Here is a 13,991-nt window from a genome sequence, read left to right on the forward strand (position 1 = left end):
GCGCTGTCGATTTGAAGGACATGGAGGTGCGTTGACGCACCTTGAATGAGAAAACTTGGAGCAAGGCAACGGATGCAGCCGCATCAAGGTCCTTTCAACACGGCCAGTGAGGCCCTTTGAGCACGACCAGTGAGGCTCGAGCGGAGTCCATGTCAACTGACACCGTAGTGGTGCAGATGTATGAAAGTGTTGCAATTTATTCGATGCCCTGTGCAGTTCGCAGAGCTGGGAGAGTCGTGAGGTTGCGTGTCACCAGCCTCGCAGATGGTTTTCGCCCCCTGTTCCTGAAGCATCCTCACAAGTCGAGATGCAAGGTCTCGAGATCACGTTCGGGTCGCCGCAGTACGAAGCCGCCGTGGCGCTGCGCTACGAGGTGCTGCGAAAGCCGCTGGGCATGCAGTTTGATCCTGAAGTCCTCGCCAAGGAAGGCTCGGACATTCACGTGGGGCTCGTTGACGGCGACGCCCTTCTCGCCACCGCCATGCTGCGTCCGGACGTCGACGGTGTCGCGTGGATGAAGCAAGTCGCGGTGCAGCCAAGCATGCACGGGAAGGGCCTCGGGCGCGTCCTCATCGAAGCTCTCGAGACCATCGCGCGGCAAAAGAGCTTTTCGCACATCAAACTCCACTCGCGCGCCACCGCCGTCCCGTTCTACAAGAAGCTCGGGTACACGACGTTTGGCGAGCCCTTTGACGAGGTCGGGATCCCCCACGAGGCTATGGAGAAGGTTCTTCTCATAGTGTAGCTACCTATAATCGACGTGTCATGTTGTAGCATGTCTTGTTGGTCCCACCCACCGTTTCGTGCAGGTTGAGCGGTTTCTATCTATCCAACTGTCTATCGATATCACTGGGCAAACGAAAAGCTGCATGGATAGAATAAAGTAAGATCTTAGGTTTTCTGATGCGCGTAAAAGCGAGCTAGTTCGTCCACCTACAATCGGTCGTTGAGCTGGTCGAAGCTCACAATGTCTGGCTGGAGGCCTTTTCGGAGGCGCGTGGCCGCGACAAGCTTGCCGGCCAAAGTCGCAGCGCTGAGCGGGTCGCCCTCGACGACCTTGTAATGGTCAAACCAGCACTGCGGGAACGCCTTCCCGCCCGTCTTGGCCCGGAGTGCCTCGGTGATCCCAAACGACTCGACGACCGGCACGTGTGCGCGCAGGTGAAGCATGCCGTTGGCTTTGGGCTCCTCGCCAATGACGACGCCGCGGCGAAGGTGCAGCACCGTGTAGACGCCACCAATCACGTCTTGCGGGCACTGCACCTCGACCATGAAAACGGGCTCGAGCAATGCCGGCGACGACGCGAGCTGGCACGCGTGCACGACGCGTCGCGCCGCCGGAAGAATCTGGGCCGTCCCGCGGTGCGCAGCGCTCGAGTGGAAGAGAACATCGACGAGGTTGACGCGGGCGCCCGAAACCACTTCGTCACAGAGGACACCGGCGGACGTTGCCCACTGGAAGCCACGCATGACGCCGTCGCGAATGTCGAGCGTGTTGGCGACCCCCTTGGTCTGGTCGACAAAGATGTTGGACCCGAGGTGGTCGGGGCCGTAGCCCCATATCTTGCGTCCGTCGAGCGCGTCCCATCCGTGCTCGTCGGCAAGGTACCGCGCGCGTATCTTGGGGTCACTGTGGTCGGCCATGACAACCTCGCGCGCCTCCATTGCGGCCACGAGCGCACCACTTAGCGGCTCGGCCGAGCAAAAGAGTCGATTGTGTTTGTTGCTCGACTTGGCCAAACAAACGGTCGCACTCGGTGCGGTGATGGTTTCACGGTACGTGACCACCGGGTTGCTCACGCGCAGCGGCGTGCGCCCCATAAAGTCTTCCTGGAGATCGTGGAGGCAAATCTCGAGGTGGAGCTCGCCCGCGCCGGCGATGATGTGCTCGCCGGTTGTCTCGGTGTAGCAGAGCACCATCGGGTCCGACTTGGCAAGGCGCTTCATGCCTTCGAGAAGCTTGGGAAGGTCGGCCGGCGACTCGGGCTCGACCGCAACGCGCACGACGGGCGACACTGAAAACTTCATGGTGCGAATCGTACACGCGGTCTCGGACGTCGTGATCGTACCGGTCTTGAGAAGGTACTGGTCCACGCCGACGAGGCCGCACGTGCTACCCGCGGGGACATCCGGCATCGCTTCGACGGACCGGCCCATCATGACGACCGTGCGCTGGATCGTCTTGTTGACCCAGAGATCAGTGCTGCTGCCCGGCACGTAGTTGGGCCCGAGGAGCCGGACCTTCTGGCCCGTGGCGATCTTGCCCGAGAAGACACGGCCAAACGCGTAGAAGCGAGTCCGATCCGCCGACGTTGGCACCATCTTGGAGACGTACATGACGAGCGGGCCGTTGACGTCGCAGTTGCGGATGCCCTCGGCGCACTCGTCGTCGAGCGGACCGTCGTAGAGCGTATCGACACGATAGCGCTGGGCAACCACCGGCGACGGAAGGTGATTCTCGAGCATGCTCAGGAGCGCATCGCTCGCCGGCAGCCACGTTTGCATGATGCGCTTGAGCAGCTTGCGCTCAAGAAGCGCGTTGCCGTCGGCGTCCACGAGCGCACTGGGGGCCACACCGATGGAGGCAAGAATCTTGGCCAGCTTCTTGGACTGCTGCTTCATGACAGCGTCGACGAGCTGGTAGATTGGGTCGAGCACAAACTGCACAAAGGCGCGCGGGAACGACGGATCGCGCCGCGTGGTCCACACCTTGCGCACTGGGTCGTAGCCCCAGTCGCCCCAGAGCTTGGGGGCAAGCTTGGCCGCGTCCATGCCAAACTTGGCGGCGTACATGTTGGCAAAGGTCGCGAGGGTAAAGCCCCATTGGTGCAGACCCGACCCGAAGGCGACGTTGCCGACATCCGGATACACTTGGACATCGCCGAGCGCGGCGTCCGCGCACGTCGAGAGGACGACGTTGACGCTCTCGACCGCACGGCGAAGCGATTGGTAGCACTCCTCCGGCTCGAGCTGGAGTTCGAGAAGCGCGCGATCGACCTTGTTGACCATGAGCACGGGCTTGACGCGCTCCGCCATGGCTTGGCGAAGGACCGTTTCGGTCTGGACGCACACCCCGTCGATGGCGTCGACCACGACAAGCGCACCGTCCGTGACACGAAGCGCCGCCGTGACCTCCGACGAGAAATCGACATGACCCGGCGAGTCGATCAAGTTGACGAGGAGCGGGTTGCCCTTGGCCGTCTCAAAGTACATGGAGAGACCTGTCGACTTGATGGTGATGCCGCGGTCCTTCTCGTCGTCGCGCGTGTCAGTGTAGCGCGCACCGCCGGCCGCGCCATGCGAGATGATGCCGGCCTTGGCCACCAAGGCGTCGGTTAGCGTCGACTTGCCGTGGTCGACGTGCGCAATCACAGAGATGTTGCGGACGTTGGCCGGCGTGGACATGAGGGCGTGGAGCTGGGCAATCGTGAAATTGACCTAGAGACGCGTTTTTTAGGATTTGGTTGTTGCGATAGCGGCGTGTACCATGGTGCGGATAAAGTGGTTAGCGAGAGGCGGGGGTGGTTTGTTTTCGGGAAATTGAAAAGTGAGCATGCCTCAAAGAGGTTTGGTGACCTTGCTGTTGTTCGTGACGGACCCGCGAAGATGCTGGGAACGGTTCCTCGGGGATTTGATGTGGTTTTGGTCGGCATGCGACAAGCGCAAAGATCGCACACATTCTCAAAATAGGAATGGTGGTTGAACTTGCCGTAAATCGTGTGGATGAGTGATGGTCGTCGTTGCCTTTGCCAGACGAGATATGACCTTCGACGCGCACCAAAGATACTCTGGGTTCTTGGCGGTTGTCCTTCCAGCAACTATATGTTGGTGGATGCAATGTCGCTCGTATCGGTAGTAGTGCGGACACCAAAATAATTGTGAAGGCCAATATAGCTAAACCGAGACCTAGACGGGGCGGCTATATTGCTACGTTGTTGAGCTCTCAATTTCCAACTGCAAGCAGAGCTGTGCTGCGTTGGGATCAGGGGCCGTATCCACAACAATAAATACCGCTGCACTTACTGCGGCTCATATGCTATTTCCACACCCCGCGGGGACTTCCTTTAGCGCCGGAATTACTAGAGCTCTAGCTCATAGATCGACTATTCATCTATACACAGCCTACCCTACGTGTTATCGAACCTTGACCAGTCGCCGACCCAGCAACAACACAGCGACGCCATTTTCTCTCAGGAGGCCACAGCAGTGCTTTCAAAATGGCATACTAGTACTTCTACACTTGGCTAAAATAGTGTGTTGCTTCAATTGATGCTGATGTACGCCTGTCTGTCTCGATCGAAATACTGTTCCAGTACAAGTGTATGTGTTGCTGTCAAGGTAAAAATAGTATCGTTTCATGTACACGCATGCAGAGCGTGCACCCAGCGCCGACGCAGCACATGCTAGCGAGAGCAGTCATCCACATCAAGCTGAGCAAGCTCTTTCTCGTAGCATCGGTCGTCTTCTCTTGCAGCATTGTTTTCGCGGTGAATCCTTCCTAGAACGAATCTGCTTGGTGGACTAACAAAGCGCTAGCCGCTCAAGGCGTACTTGACCGAGCCACTGCCGTGGACGCTGCCACCAACTTTCAACACATCGCTCAAAGCTCTAGCAATGACGATACCGCCTCGGTACATCAATGCGACAACAGGGGCCTACCACTACGACGCCACCTTCTTCGTCGATGTGTACCGGTACACTGTGCCTTTAGTCAATCGGACGTGCTTGGAGACGCTCGTGCACATCGCCGCAAGCTCGTTCTTTGGTGCTGGCATGCGTGACGCCATCTGCAGTTTTGCGGCGTCAACGAACGACTCGATGGTCTACTGCCAAGACAACTTGTTGTTCTCGACGCACATTAGCTCCGCGTGTGTCTGGGGCGTCCGCCACGCCGGTGGCTTGGCGTTCTACTATGCAACGATACCGCGCTTCAACGTGGGTCAGGTCGTCGCCAAGCTACTCTTCCGCGTCATCATCACACTATACGCCAGTGCACAGATCTATCGAAGCTACTACCGACACTACGCGTCGCTCTTCGAAACACTGCGCCACCACGGCGACGCCAATGTGGTGCGCTACGTGGTCTACCTTGGCGATCCCACGAGCGTCATTCTCTCGGACGGGTTTGTTTCGAGCTGTTTTGTCATCGACATTTATCTCAGCACAAACTGCGTCGTGGGCGGGATTCTACGGCTCAGCCAAATCGACGATTTCGGTCAATTAACCCTCGGCGCGCTCTACACGTCACGGCTCGTACGTTTCCGCGATCTTGTCCAAATAAATCTCATATTTGTAGGTATGGATGGCCTTCTTTGGCATGCGCTACAGCACGCTCGTCATTAAGCGCCTTCGTTGGGAGCACCGCGTGATTGGCCTCGACTCGACCCTTATGATGGCACTCGCATTCTTTGCTTCCACCGGCATCGTCTTGCTCGTGGCCAACACGCCGCTAATGGTATTTTATCACTGGTGCAACGACGTGGGGGCTTCAAGCCCCGACACCGTTGAACTTGCGGTATCAATTGTCTACATGACTCTCTGCATCGCCTCAATTCCGCTGCTCGTGGCCTACACGTGGGTCACTGCCAATCGCTGGAGGGTTCTCAAGCGTGTGTCAACAACAAGAGTGTCCTCGCTACACCTGAGCCAAAGCTTCAAGCAACGCGTGCTCTTCTTCTGCGAGTTTTGCTTCATGACAATACCACCCGACAAGTTGCGTGGCGGCAGCCTGTACCGCTTCTGTGCACTCAACCCGCGTCTTCGCCGACTGCCCCTCGTAGGGTTTGAGAGTGCCGACTGTTTTGTCGACGCCTACGACGTCCATGGCAAACTCCTCTATCGCATGCGTCTGAGCTTGATCTCTGTGGCGCTCGGGACAGGTCGAGTGCTGATCGAAGATGCCGCAGGCAGTCTTCGACTACTACCTGGGAACGAACTGAACGGTTTTTGGTCGCTCGCTCTCACGACGACTTTGACGTCGAAGGATGTGGTTGCTCGCATACGACACGGTCGCTGTACGTCGCCCTGGCTGTTATAAATGAATGACTCCTCGCATGGTGGGGACGTCGTGATCGCGATATGAACGTCGACACAAAAATCATATATTTGACAGACAATGTGTACTTTGCCTTTTTCACGGTTGTCCCATGAACACGCGGTGTGCAGCGCGGATGGTGGCCATGGTGTCTCGTCGCAGTGTGCACTAGATTGCTTGGAGAGCGACAGAACGCCCCGATGCGGACAAGAGCTCAGCACGTGACTGTGTGCGCTACCCAGGACTCCAATCAAATTACCGGCAGCGATCTTGATCTTGGAACTTCAGGTCGCGGCTCGGTGGTAACGATCCAAAATGCATGGATTTCATCAGCACACACGGTCGCGTGGAGGCTTTTTCTTTGAGATCGCGAGCACCTGCGTGACTTGCCTTCGATCCCCGAAGCGAGCCAAGCCATGGATTTTCACAGCCCAAGACTAAACAATGTTCAAAACAGCTGGGATTAGGCAACGTACCGGCGGTGCTCAAAATAGCATCTGGATAAAGTGCAATGTGGCCGGTACACCCGACGCCGAGACCGCTCGCGCCGCCACGTAGCGCACTCTCCAAATCGGTCCAATTCATATCCCTCAGCAAGCTCTTTCTCGCTGCGTCGTGCGTCTTCTCCAGCAACACTTGCTGTGGCCACTCAAGGCGTATATGACCGAGCCGCTGCCATGGACGCTTCCCCCATCCCTCAACACGTCACTGTACGATCTAGAGAGGACGATTCCGGCTCAGTACCGCACGACGAACGCCTACGACTACAACGAGACCTTCGACACCGACGTCTTTCGCTATACGATTGCTGATCCGCCCAATACCACGTGCTTGGACACGCTACTGCGCATTGCGGCCACGCCCTTCTTTGGCGTTGGCATGCGCGACGCTGTGTGCCGTTTTGCATCAACACCATTGACCAATGCGTCAACATCATCGTTTGTCTACTGCCAGGACATTTACCTCGCCCCGTCCCGCACAGGCAGCTCGTGCATTTGGGGCACGCGAGAAGCGTCCGGCATGATCCTCTACTACGCAACGATCCCAACGTTTCATGCCGGCGCCGTCATTGCGAAGCTCATCTATCGTCTAGTACTCTCGCTCTATGCAATCGTGCGGCTTTATACGGGCTACTACCGCCACTACGCGTCGCTCCTCGCCTCGCTGCGACGACTCGACGACGTACACGTGGTGCGCTACGTCGTTTGCATCGGCGATCCCACGAGCGTAGTCTTGTCCGACCTGTATCTATCGGTTGGTTTTGTGATCGACCTTTTTCTAAGCACCAGCACGGTGGTGACTGGCATTCTACGCCTCTCGCAAGTCGACGATTTGCATCAGTTTGCCCTTGGTGCGCTCTACTTGTCGCGACTGGTATATATTCTTTCCGATGCACATTAATGTCTAACATATTCGTTAGGTATGGATGTATTTTTTCGGCATGCGCTACAGCACGTTTCTTATCAAGCGATGGCACTGGGAAGACCGCGTGATGGGCCTTGACGCGACCGTCATGACCGCGGTTATCTTTCTGGCTGCCGCCGGCGTCAACACGCTCATTATCCGCACACCGCTGATGGCGTTCTATCAATGGTGCAACTCGGTAGTTGCGCCCGATCCCGCGAGCATTGACCTCACTCTGGCCTCCGTGTTGTTGACACTGGGCACAGCATCGGGGCCGCTCCTTCTTGCCACAACACTCACCGCTATCAAGCACCGATGCGCCAACGCGACAGCGCAGCAAGTGTGTCTCAGCTTCAAGCAGCGTGTGCTCTTCTATCTCAACTGCGGCGCGATGAAAGAGCACCGAGGCGGCAGTCTCTATCGCCTGTTTGCGCTCGACCCGCGCCTTCGCCGATAACCGCTCATCGGTCTCGAGAGCGCCGACTGTTTTATCGACGGCTACGACGACCAGAATCGTCTCTGTACGCGTCTCCGAGTGAGTCTCCTTGCGGTAGCGCTGGACGCTCGGTATTTGCAAGACGCCACCAAGGGGGCTCGCAGCGTCCTCTCGCTCGTCAAGCCGTATGGCTTCTGCACCCTGGCAGACGCGACAAGCGACGGCGTTGCCCCGCTCGAGACTCGGTGTCGATCGCCTTGGCTACTCTAAGAACGTAAATCTTTGGGTTGGGACTTTGCGAACTCTCTCGAGCTGCTCTCGTTAGTGCAGTCGATTTGCCTTGACGGCGAGGGCAATGGGACGCGCTTGTGTGCAAGTCTATAGAAGTCCATCGATGTCCAACGGTACCACCCACCATACCGGTACGTTGTTAGGTAACTAGGCCCAGAAGCATCTTCAACCCTTTCTGACATCTGGACCTTTGGCTCAGCGCAGGACGACGTGGCCCTTCGCAACCACCGTCCGCGACGGCTAAGAATGGAGAGTGAAACGCTGGTGTTAATTTCATTCCCGTGCATGCTCGCGCGCGTGTCCCCCGGCCCGCGCTCTGCGTCGTTCGTCCAAGTGCTGCCGCGCGCCGTGAAGGCACCGCGCACCATCACATTCGACAAGGCGTTTGCGATCGCGACGCTCTTCTTCGCCAACAACATTGCGGTTGCGGTGTGTACTCAACTGTCCTTTCTCGCAACAACCAAATGATCTCTAGCCACTCAAGGCGTACCTCAACGAACCGCTCCCGTGGGGCCTTCCGCCGTCCTCCAACCTCACACGCCTCGACCTTGCCGCCAGCTTACCTGTTGTTTACGCCAATATCTCGACAGCGTACCATTTTGACAGCGCGACCTTTACCGATGTGCTCCTGCGGCAACCAAGTGCGTTTTCGGGGAGCTGCCTCGCGCATCTCACGGTCCTCGCTGGTGCTCCATTTTATGGTGACGGTCTGCGCGCCGCTGTCTGCGCCTACATCGACGTCAACGCGTCAGCGCCATTCTCGTTTTGCCAAGAGATGTACCTCTTCCGGAAGCTCGTCGGCCACGGGTGCGTCTGGACACGGCAGGTCGCGAACCAGACGGTCTTTTACTACGCCACCCGCGCCGTCTTTGAAACGAATGTTGTCTGGTTCAAGCTCTTTTATCGCATAGCTTTGACGCTCTATGCCAGCGTCCAACTCTGGCGCTGCTACTACCGACAGTACGCGAGTCTCCTGCGCACTTTGCGCAACCGAAGCTCGGCGGTCCACGTTGTGCGCTACCACGTGTTTGTGGGGGACCCTACGGGCGTCGTCTTGTCCGACCCGCTCCTCGTCCTCGCGTTTCTCGTTGATATTTTTTTGAGCTCGTACCAATTGACCGCGTCGATCTTGCACCTCGGTGAAATCGACGATATTGTGCAGTTTTCTCTCGGGGCATTTTACTTATCGCGTTTGGTACGATGTACACTATTATCTACAAGACACTAGGTGCATTTGACAACTTGGTTGTACTAGGTGTGGGCAGTCTTTTTTGGCATGCGCTACGGCACATATATCATCAAGTTTCTGCGGTGCGAGCGTCATTTCTCGAGCTTGGATACGACCGCCATGACGGTGTTGACACTCGGGTTGACGGCTACGATCAGTCTCATTGTTGCCCACTCGCCGCTCATGGGCATGTACCACTGGATGAACGCCCTCGGCCTCGTGGAAGAAACGGCGCCCGTAGCGATCGAAATTGCGGCGTCAGCGATCGCGCTCGCAGTCTGTACAGCAGCAACTCCGCTCCATTTGGCGCTCGCCCTCGCCTTCTGTCGACGCCACCGCGGCAAACGTACGTCCTTTCTTCCTGCATGTCAACCAGCCATGTCCCGTGGCGACACTAGGAACGTTCTCGTTTCGACGTAACCAAAACGTCAAGCAGCGTGTGCTCTTTACGTGCCATCGCGATCATGTGGTCGAGCACGAAGGAGGAAGTCTCTACCGCCTCTTCAAGCTCAACCCGCGCTACCGTCGCTTGCCGCTTGTAGGTCTCGAGGGCGCCGACTGCTTTGTCGACGGCTACGATAGCACGGGCACTGTCGTCTTGCGCCTGCGCTTGAGCTTGATGGACGTGGCGCTCGACCAACGCGTGAGCGGAGACGCTGTGAAGCTCGATCACCATAGCGGCGAAGATGACTTTTGCACGTTGTCGAACGCGCCGACGGGCAAGGCGAGCACGACGCCGACCCCTTCGTCGTCCCCATGGTTGTTATAGCACCGAATAAGCTAGTAGAGTTGTGCAAAGCTATCTACGTTTCAAGGCTTCGAGTGGCATTGACGATCCTACTAGTACGTCGTTTGAAGGCAAATTATCTTTGTCAGTCGACCTCTTGGTGACGAGTTGTCACAAGTCTGACGACATAGGTGCGGAGCTCTCGTGTCGTCTGGTGTCATGAAATGGTGACGTGGCATCATGACGGCATTTTATTCACATGGTAGTAGCTGATACATTGAAACTGTGCACCCAGCGGCCGTCGGTGATTGGTCGCTTGGCTTGGTATAACAATGTGCGTCACCCGACGCTTTGTCGTGTCACATCTTGCTGTTCTTTGTGTTCATGCGGACGTTCCACCCGTGTCGCCAGCGCCATTGAATGCTGTGCGCACGCAGCGGCCCGCCCGACTGCACAAGCTCCTTCTCCTGGCGTCGTTTGTGTTCTCCTGCCACGTCGCCCTGGCGGTCCAGGTATATTTTCGACAAGCATATCATCGACTCTACCTCTTGTGCGCAGCCTATCAAGGTGTACTTGTCCGAAAACATTTTGTCGTCCCAAAAAGACCATCCCTTGCTTTGTCTTGTCGCGGCATTCTGCAATGAAGCGTATCCAACTGAAGAATCTCCTCGTCCAAACGATAGGTTCTTAGAGGGGTTAGTAGAGAAGACTACGCGAAGCCTTTTGCGTTTTGAATAATGCATTGGTGCATCAGAGTTGGTGTGCTCAGCACGTGCAGTTATACAGTTTGGATTTACCTCCACATTGTGGCTTAAAAAGGTATGTACCGAGTGCGTCGATCGGGCGGCGTATACTGCGTGTGCGTTGTGTTGGCCGACGCAAAAACACCATTTTGAACGCAGCGCACGCCCAGGTCCTTGGCCTTGAGCGTCGCCACATCTTCTTCTTCATCACTGCTGTCGCTATGCTTCCGATATCGGCGGTGGCGGTTGTTGTCATCGCTCTCTTCGCTGTCCTCGTCATCGCTCTCTTCGTTGTCCGTCATATCCAGCGTCACATTTTCGGTGGTTGCCAAGGCCGCCACACAAGCACAACGAGCCAAGCCCAACAGTGCGTTCTTTCTGAGGTCGATTGTCACGGCGTGCGGCGGTCGAAGCTGCGCGAGTGACGCCGCCAGCATCATCACACGAGCCTTGCCTTGGCGTAGGAGTGCACAACGCAACGGGCTCTGCCACCCCGAGAAGACGTACAAGGCCGAACGCCATTGCTCGCGGGCGCCAAGTCTCACGAACGACGCAACGAGAGACGTGCCGCAGCGAGTGAGCCAGATCGGTAGTACGTGGCTGAGCGCTTTGATTTGGCGCGTCGAAAGCTTGGAGAGTCGAAGGTTGAGCGTCTGCAGCGTTGTGGTCGTGCGCAAGATCGACACGAGCGATGCAAATGCCGAGGATGAAAACGACCCGCTGGTCAAGTGGAGGTGGCCGAGCTTGTGCAACTCGATGGGTAGCTCGGCGTCGAGGCTGCCGCCGTGAATTTTGAGGTCTTTCAAATAAGGCATGGTCCCGGTGGCCGCCACCAAGGCATCGACGTTGCCGATGGCGACCCCGCGAGCTCGAGCACACGCAAGCGCGCACCTTGCAGTATCGACGCCCACCTTGATCGATGCACTGGTCGCCACAGAAAGTTGCCGATTTGGAGCGTTGTTAACCGGCGTGGCATGTCGAACCGTGGCGGGTACTTGGCGGCCAGCAGTATCGCTTCGATCGTATCTACGTCCAGCAAGCGAAGCGAGCTCAACGTTTTGGACTGGAAGAGTGCTGCTACAATGAAGCGCCCGCCTTCCACCGAGCAGTTGACGCCTTCCAAGACCATCGAGGTAACATGAGCTTGCTTGAGCCAGTCATAAAAGCACTTCGTATTGTGCAGCGACGGCGCCGCCGACTGAGAAGCTGTCGACTCGAGGTGGAGGTGCTCCAAGAAAGGCCACACATTGCGTATCATGTCCACAAAGGTGTGAAGCGCAGCGTCGTTGAGAACAGCCCATCGTACATGCGCGCGACGCACGTTCCGACATGCGGCGAGCGCTCGATAGATGGTCTCGTGGGCCGAGGGCGGAATGTCGATCGTCACCTCCATGACGCTCAACGAATGTGTCGTGAGCGCGCTTTGTACAGTTCGAGCGGGTCGTGGGGAATCGTCGTTGTCCCAAAAGCTACTCGTGTCTTCGACAACAACCGACACGGTGGAGGGCAAGCGCAAGCTACAGGTGTCGCTCGACTGCGTGAGGCGGATCGCATTGATGGCTGGCAGTGCTCGCTGCAGCACAGAATACGCCGTCGTGGGCACATACAAGAGACGGAGCTCGGGCCACAGCGCGTGGTGGAAGGCTGTGGGCAGAATGTCGATGAGCTCGAGGAGTGCAACGAGAGCGTCGTCAAGAGCGCGTCTGGGCAGCGCATGCAAAAAGCTCGTTACGTCGACCAGTGACGCAATACGACGCGTGATCTCGAGCGCGACGGCCGGATGCTCCCACGCTGACATTGCCTGCTGCGTGGCAAAAGGCAAAATGGTGTGGACTTTCTTCAAGCGCTCTTGTGATTGGTTCAAGCCAGAACGGCTCGACCAATCAAACGTGGTCGTCAAGATTTGCACTGAGTGTGGCAGCGGTGGATAAAAATTATCAAGATGCAACGTACCGTAGCATCTTGAAGGGCAGACAGTCCTGTGTGAGGTAGTGTGTGAGGTGATATCTGCAGCCAATAGCCTTGTGGAACAACGATACCCAAGAGCAAGACCTGCTGTATGTAATTTTGGGTGTGGAGCTCGCAACGCGGACCAGTCTTCCATGAAGAATTCGGCAATGCAGTGGTGCTTGAATATTGGAGGGTCAGGTGCAAGGGAATAAATGCGAGCAGTAACGTCAAGTTCCTACTGTAGCCATGCAAAAGTGTTCCTTCACCCGCAACCTTGCCCCCCGCCAGTGTCCCTGGTGCTGTAGAAGCACATCGGCATTTTATTGGCTCTCTTGCTGTGAATTTAGACCAATCATATGCGAGTAGGATATAATCAGCGGGCGCTCGCTGGAACGAGGCCATCAGGTCGACCAAATGCATTTCAAAATGGAATCGCTCAAACTTGGCAGGAAGATAAAGGACACTTGGGAGACCACGAAATGCTACGCCACGTCGACGTGCAAGCTATATAGCAAGAGTTATGGGTCGGAATCTTAATTGTGGCAGACGCCACTTATCACCTGATATACCATAAATAAACTCATTAAAATCTAGATATGGCATATGCCATTATTAAGATTTCAGTCCATAACTCTTGTTTTATAGCTTGCACGTCGACGTGGCGTAGCATTCCGTGGTCTCCCAAGTGTCCTTTATCTTCCTGCTAAGTCTGAGCGATTCCATTTTGAAATGCATTTGGTCGATCTGATGGCCTCGGTCCGACGGCTCCAACGAGCGCTCGGCGACGATTTCCTACTCGCATATGATTGGTCTAAACTCGCAACAAAAGAGCCAATAAAAGACTTGATCACAAAACGTCGGTCAAGATTGTCATTGGGACCTAAAGACGTTTGGCGCCAGCGACTGCAGACCCAGCGACGTGGCAAATGCACCAAGAGTGTCTTGAACGTCGTCGTCTCCACGGGTCTCGTCGCCTTCATTGTCTTGGAGGTCGAGCGTCACGTTCTCGCTCAACGCCAAGGCCATGACACAGGCGCGTCGAGCGAGGCTCGAGAGGCGATTACCGCGCAGCTGTATAATCGCCGCATGTGTACATTGCAGCTGTGTGATCATCGACGCCAGCAGCCGCACACGGACAAGCCCTCGCGCCAGTAGCTTCCACCGCAACGGACTCTTGG

General features: G+C 56.6%; 6 protein-coding genes across 6 annotated transcripts; 4 read left to right on the forward strand and 2 right to left on the reverse strand.

The window, feature by feature from the left end:
- Nucleotides 1–272: 272 nt before the first annotated feature.
- Nucleotides 273–898, forward strand: SDRG_00669 (hypothetical protein). Its single transcript, XM_008606157.1, has one exon. The coding sequence runs from the start codon at nt 308–310 to the stop codon at nt 743–745; it is 438 nt and encodes a 145-aa protein (XP_008604379.1). The 5' UTR covers nt 273–307; the 3' UTR covers nt 746–898.
- Nucleotides 866–3,596, reverse strand: SDRG_00670 (elongation factor 2). Its single transcript, XM_008606158.1, has 2 exons — nt 3,487–3,596; nt 866–3,438 (listed from the first exon to the last, which is right to left on the reverse strand). The coding sequence occupies exons 1-2, from the start codon at nt 3,553–3,555 to the stop codon at nt 934–936; spliced, it is 2,574 nt and encodes an 857-aa protein (XP_008604380.1). The 5' UTR covers nt 3,556–3,596; the 3' UTR covers nt 866–933.
- A 756-nt stretch (nt 3,597–4,352) lies between these two features.
- Nucleotides 4,353–6,128, forward strand: SDRG_00671 (hypothetical protein). The gene is made up of 3 exons (XM_008606159.1): nt 4,353–4,487; nt 4,537–5,253; nt 5,297–6,128. The coding sequence occupies exons 1-3, from the start codon at nt 4,368–4,370 to the stop codon at nt 6,035–6,037; spliced, it is 1,578 nt and encodes a 525-aa protein (XP_008604381.1). The 5' UTR covers nt 4,353–4,367; the 3' UTR covers nt 6,038–6,128.
- A 412-nt stretch (nt 6,129–6,540) lies between these two features.
- On the forward strand, nt 6,541–8,167 carry SDRG_00672 (hypothetical protein). Its single transcript, XM_008606160.1, has 2 exons — nt 6,541–7,408; nt 7,455–8,167. The coding sequence occupies exons 1-2, from the start codon at nt 6,695–6,697 to the stop codon at nt 7,893–7,895; spliced, it is 1,155 nt and encodes a 384-aa protein (XP_008604382.1). The 5' UTR covers nt 6,541–6,694; the 3' UTR covers nt 7,896–8,167.
- Nucleotides 8,168–8,426: 259 nt separating this feature from the next.
- Nucleotides 8,427–10,193, forward strand: SDRG_00673 (hypothetical protein). The gene is made up of 4 exons (XM_008606161.1): nt 8,427–8,594; nt 8,641–9,360; nt 9,421–9,739; nt 9,792–10,193. The coding sequence occupies exons 1-4, from the start codon at nt 8,451–8,453 to the stop codon at nt 10,160–10,162; spliced, it is 1,554 nt and encodes a 517-aa protein (XP_008604383.1). The 5' UTR covers nt 8,427–8,450; the 3' UTR covers nt 10,163–10,193.
- Nucleotides 10,194–10,931: 738 nt separating this feature from the next.
- SDRG_00674 (hypothetical protein) lies at nt 10,932–12,661 on the reverse strand (the record flags this gene model as incomplete). Its single annotated transcript, XM_008606162.1, has 2 exons — nt 10,932–11,640; nt 11,697–12,661. The coding sequence occupies 2 exons, from the start codon at nt 12,659–12,661 to the stop codon at nt 10,932–10,934; spliced, it is 1,674 nt and encodes a 557-aa protein (XP_008604384.1).
- Between the last annotated feature and the right edge of the window lie 1,330 nt (nt 12,662–13,991).

The sequence above is a fragment of the Saprolegnia diclina genome (genome assembly GCF_000281045.1).
Source record: "Saprolegnia diclina VS20 unplaced genomic scaffold supercont1.2, whole genome shotgun sequence".
Taxonomy (NCBI): domain Eukaryota; phylum Oomycota; class Saprolegniomycetes; order Saprolegniales; family Saprolegniaceae; genus Saprolegnia; species Saprolegnia diclina.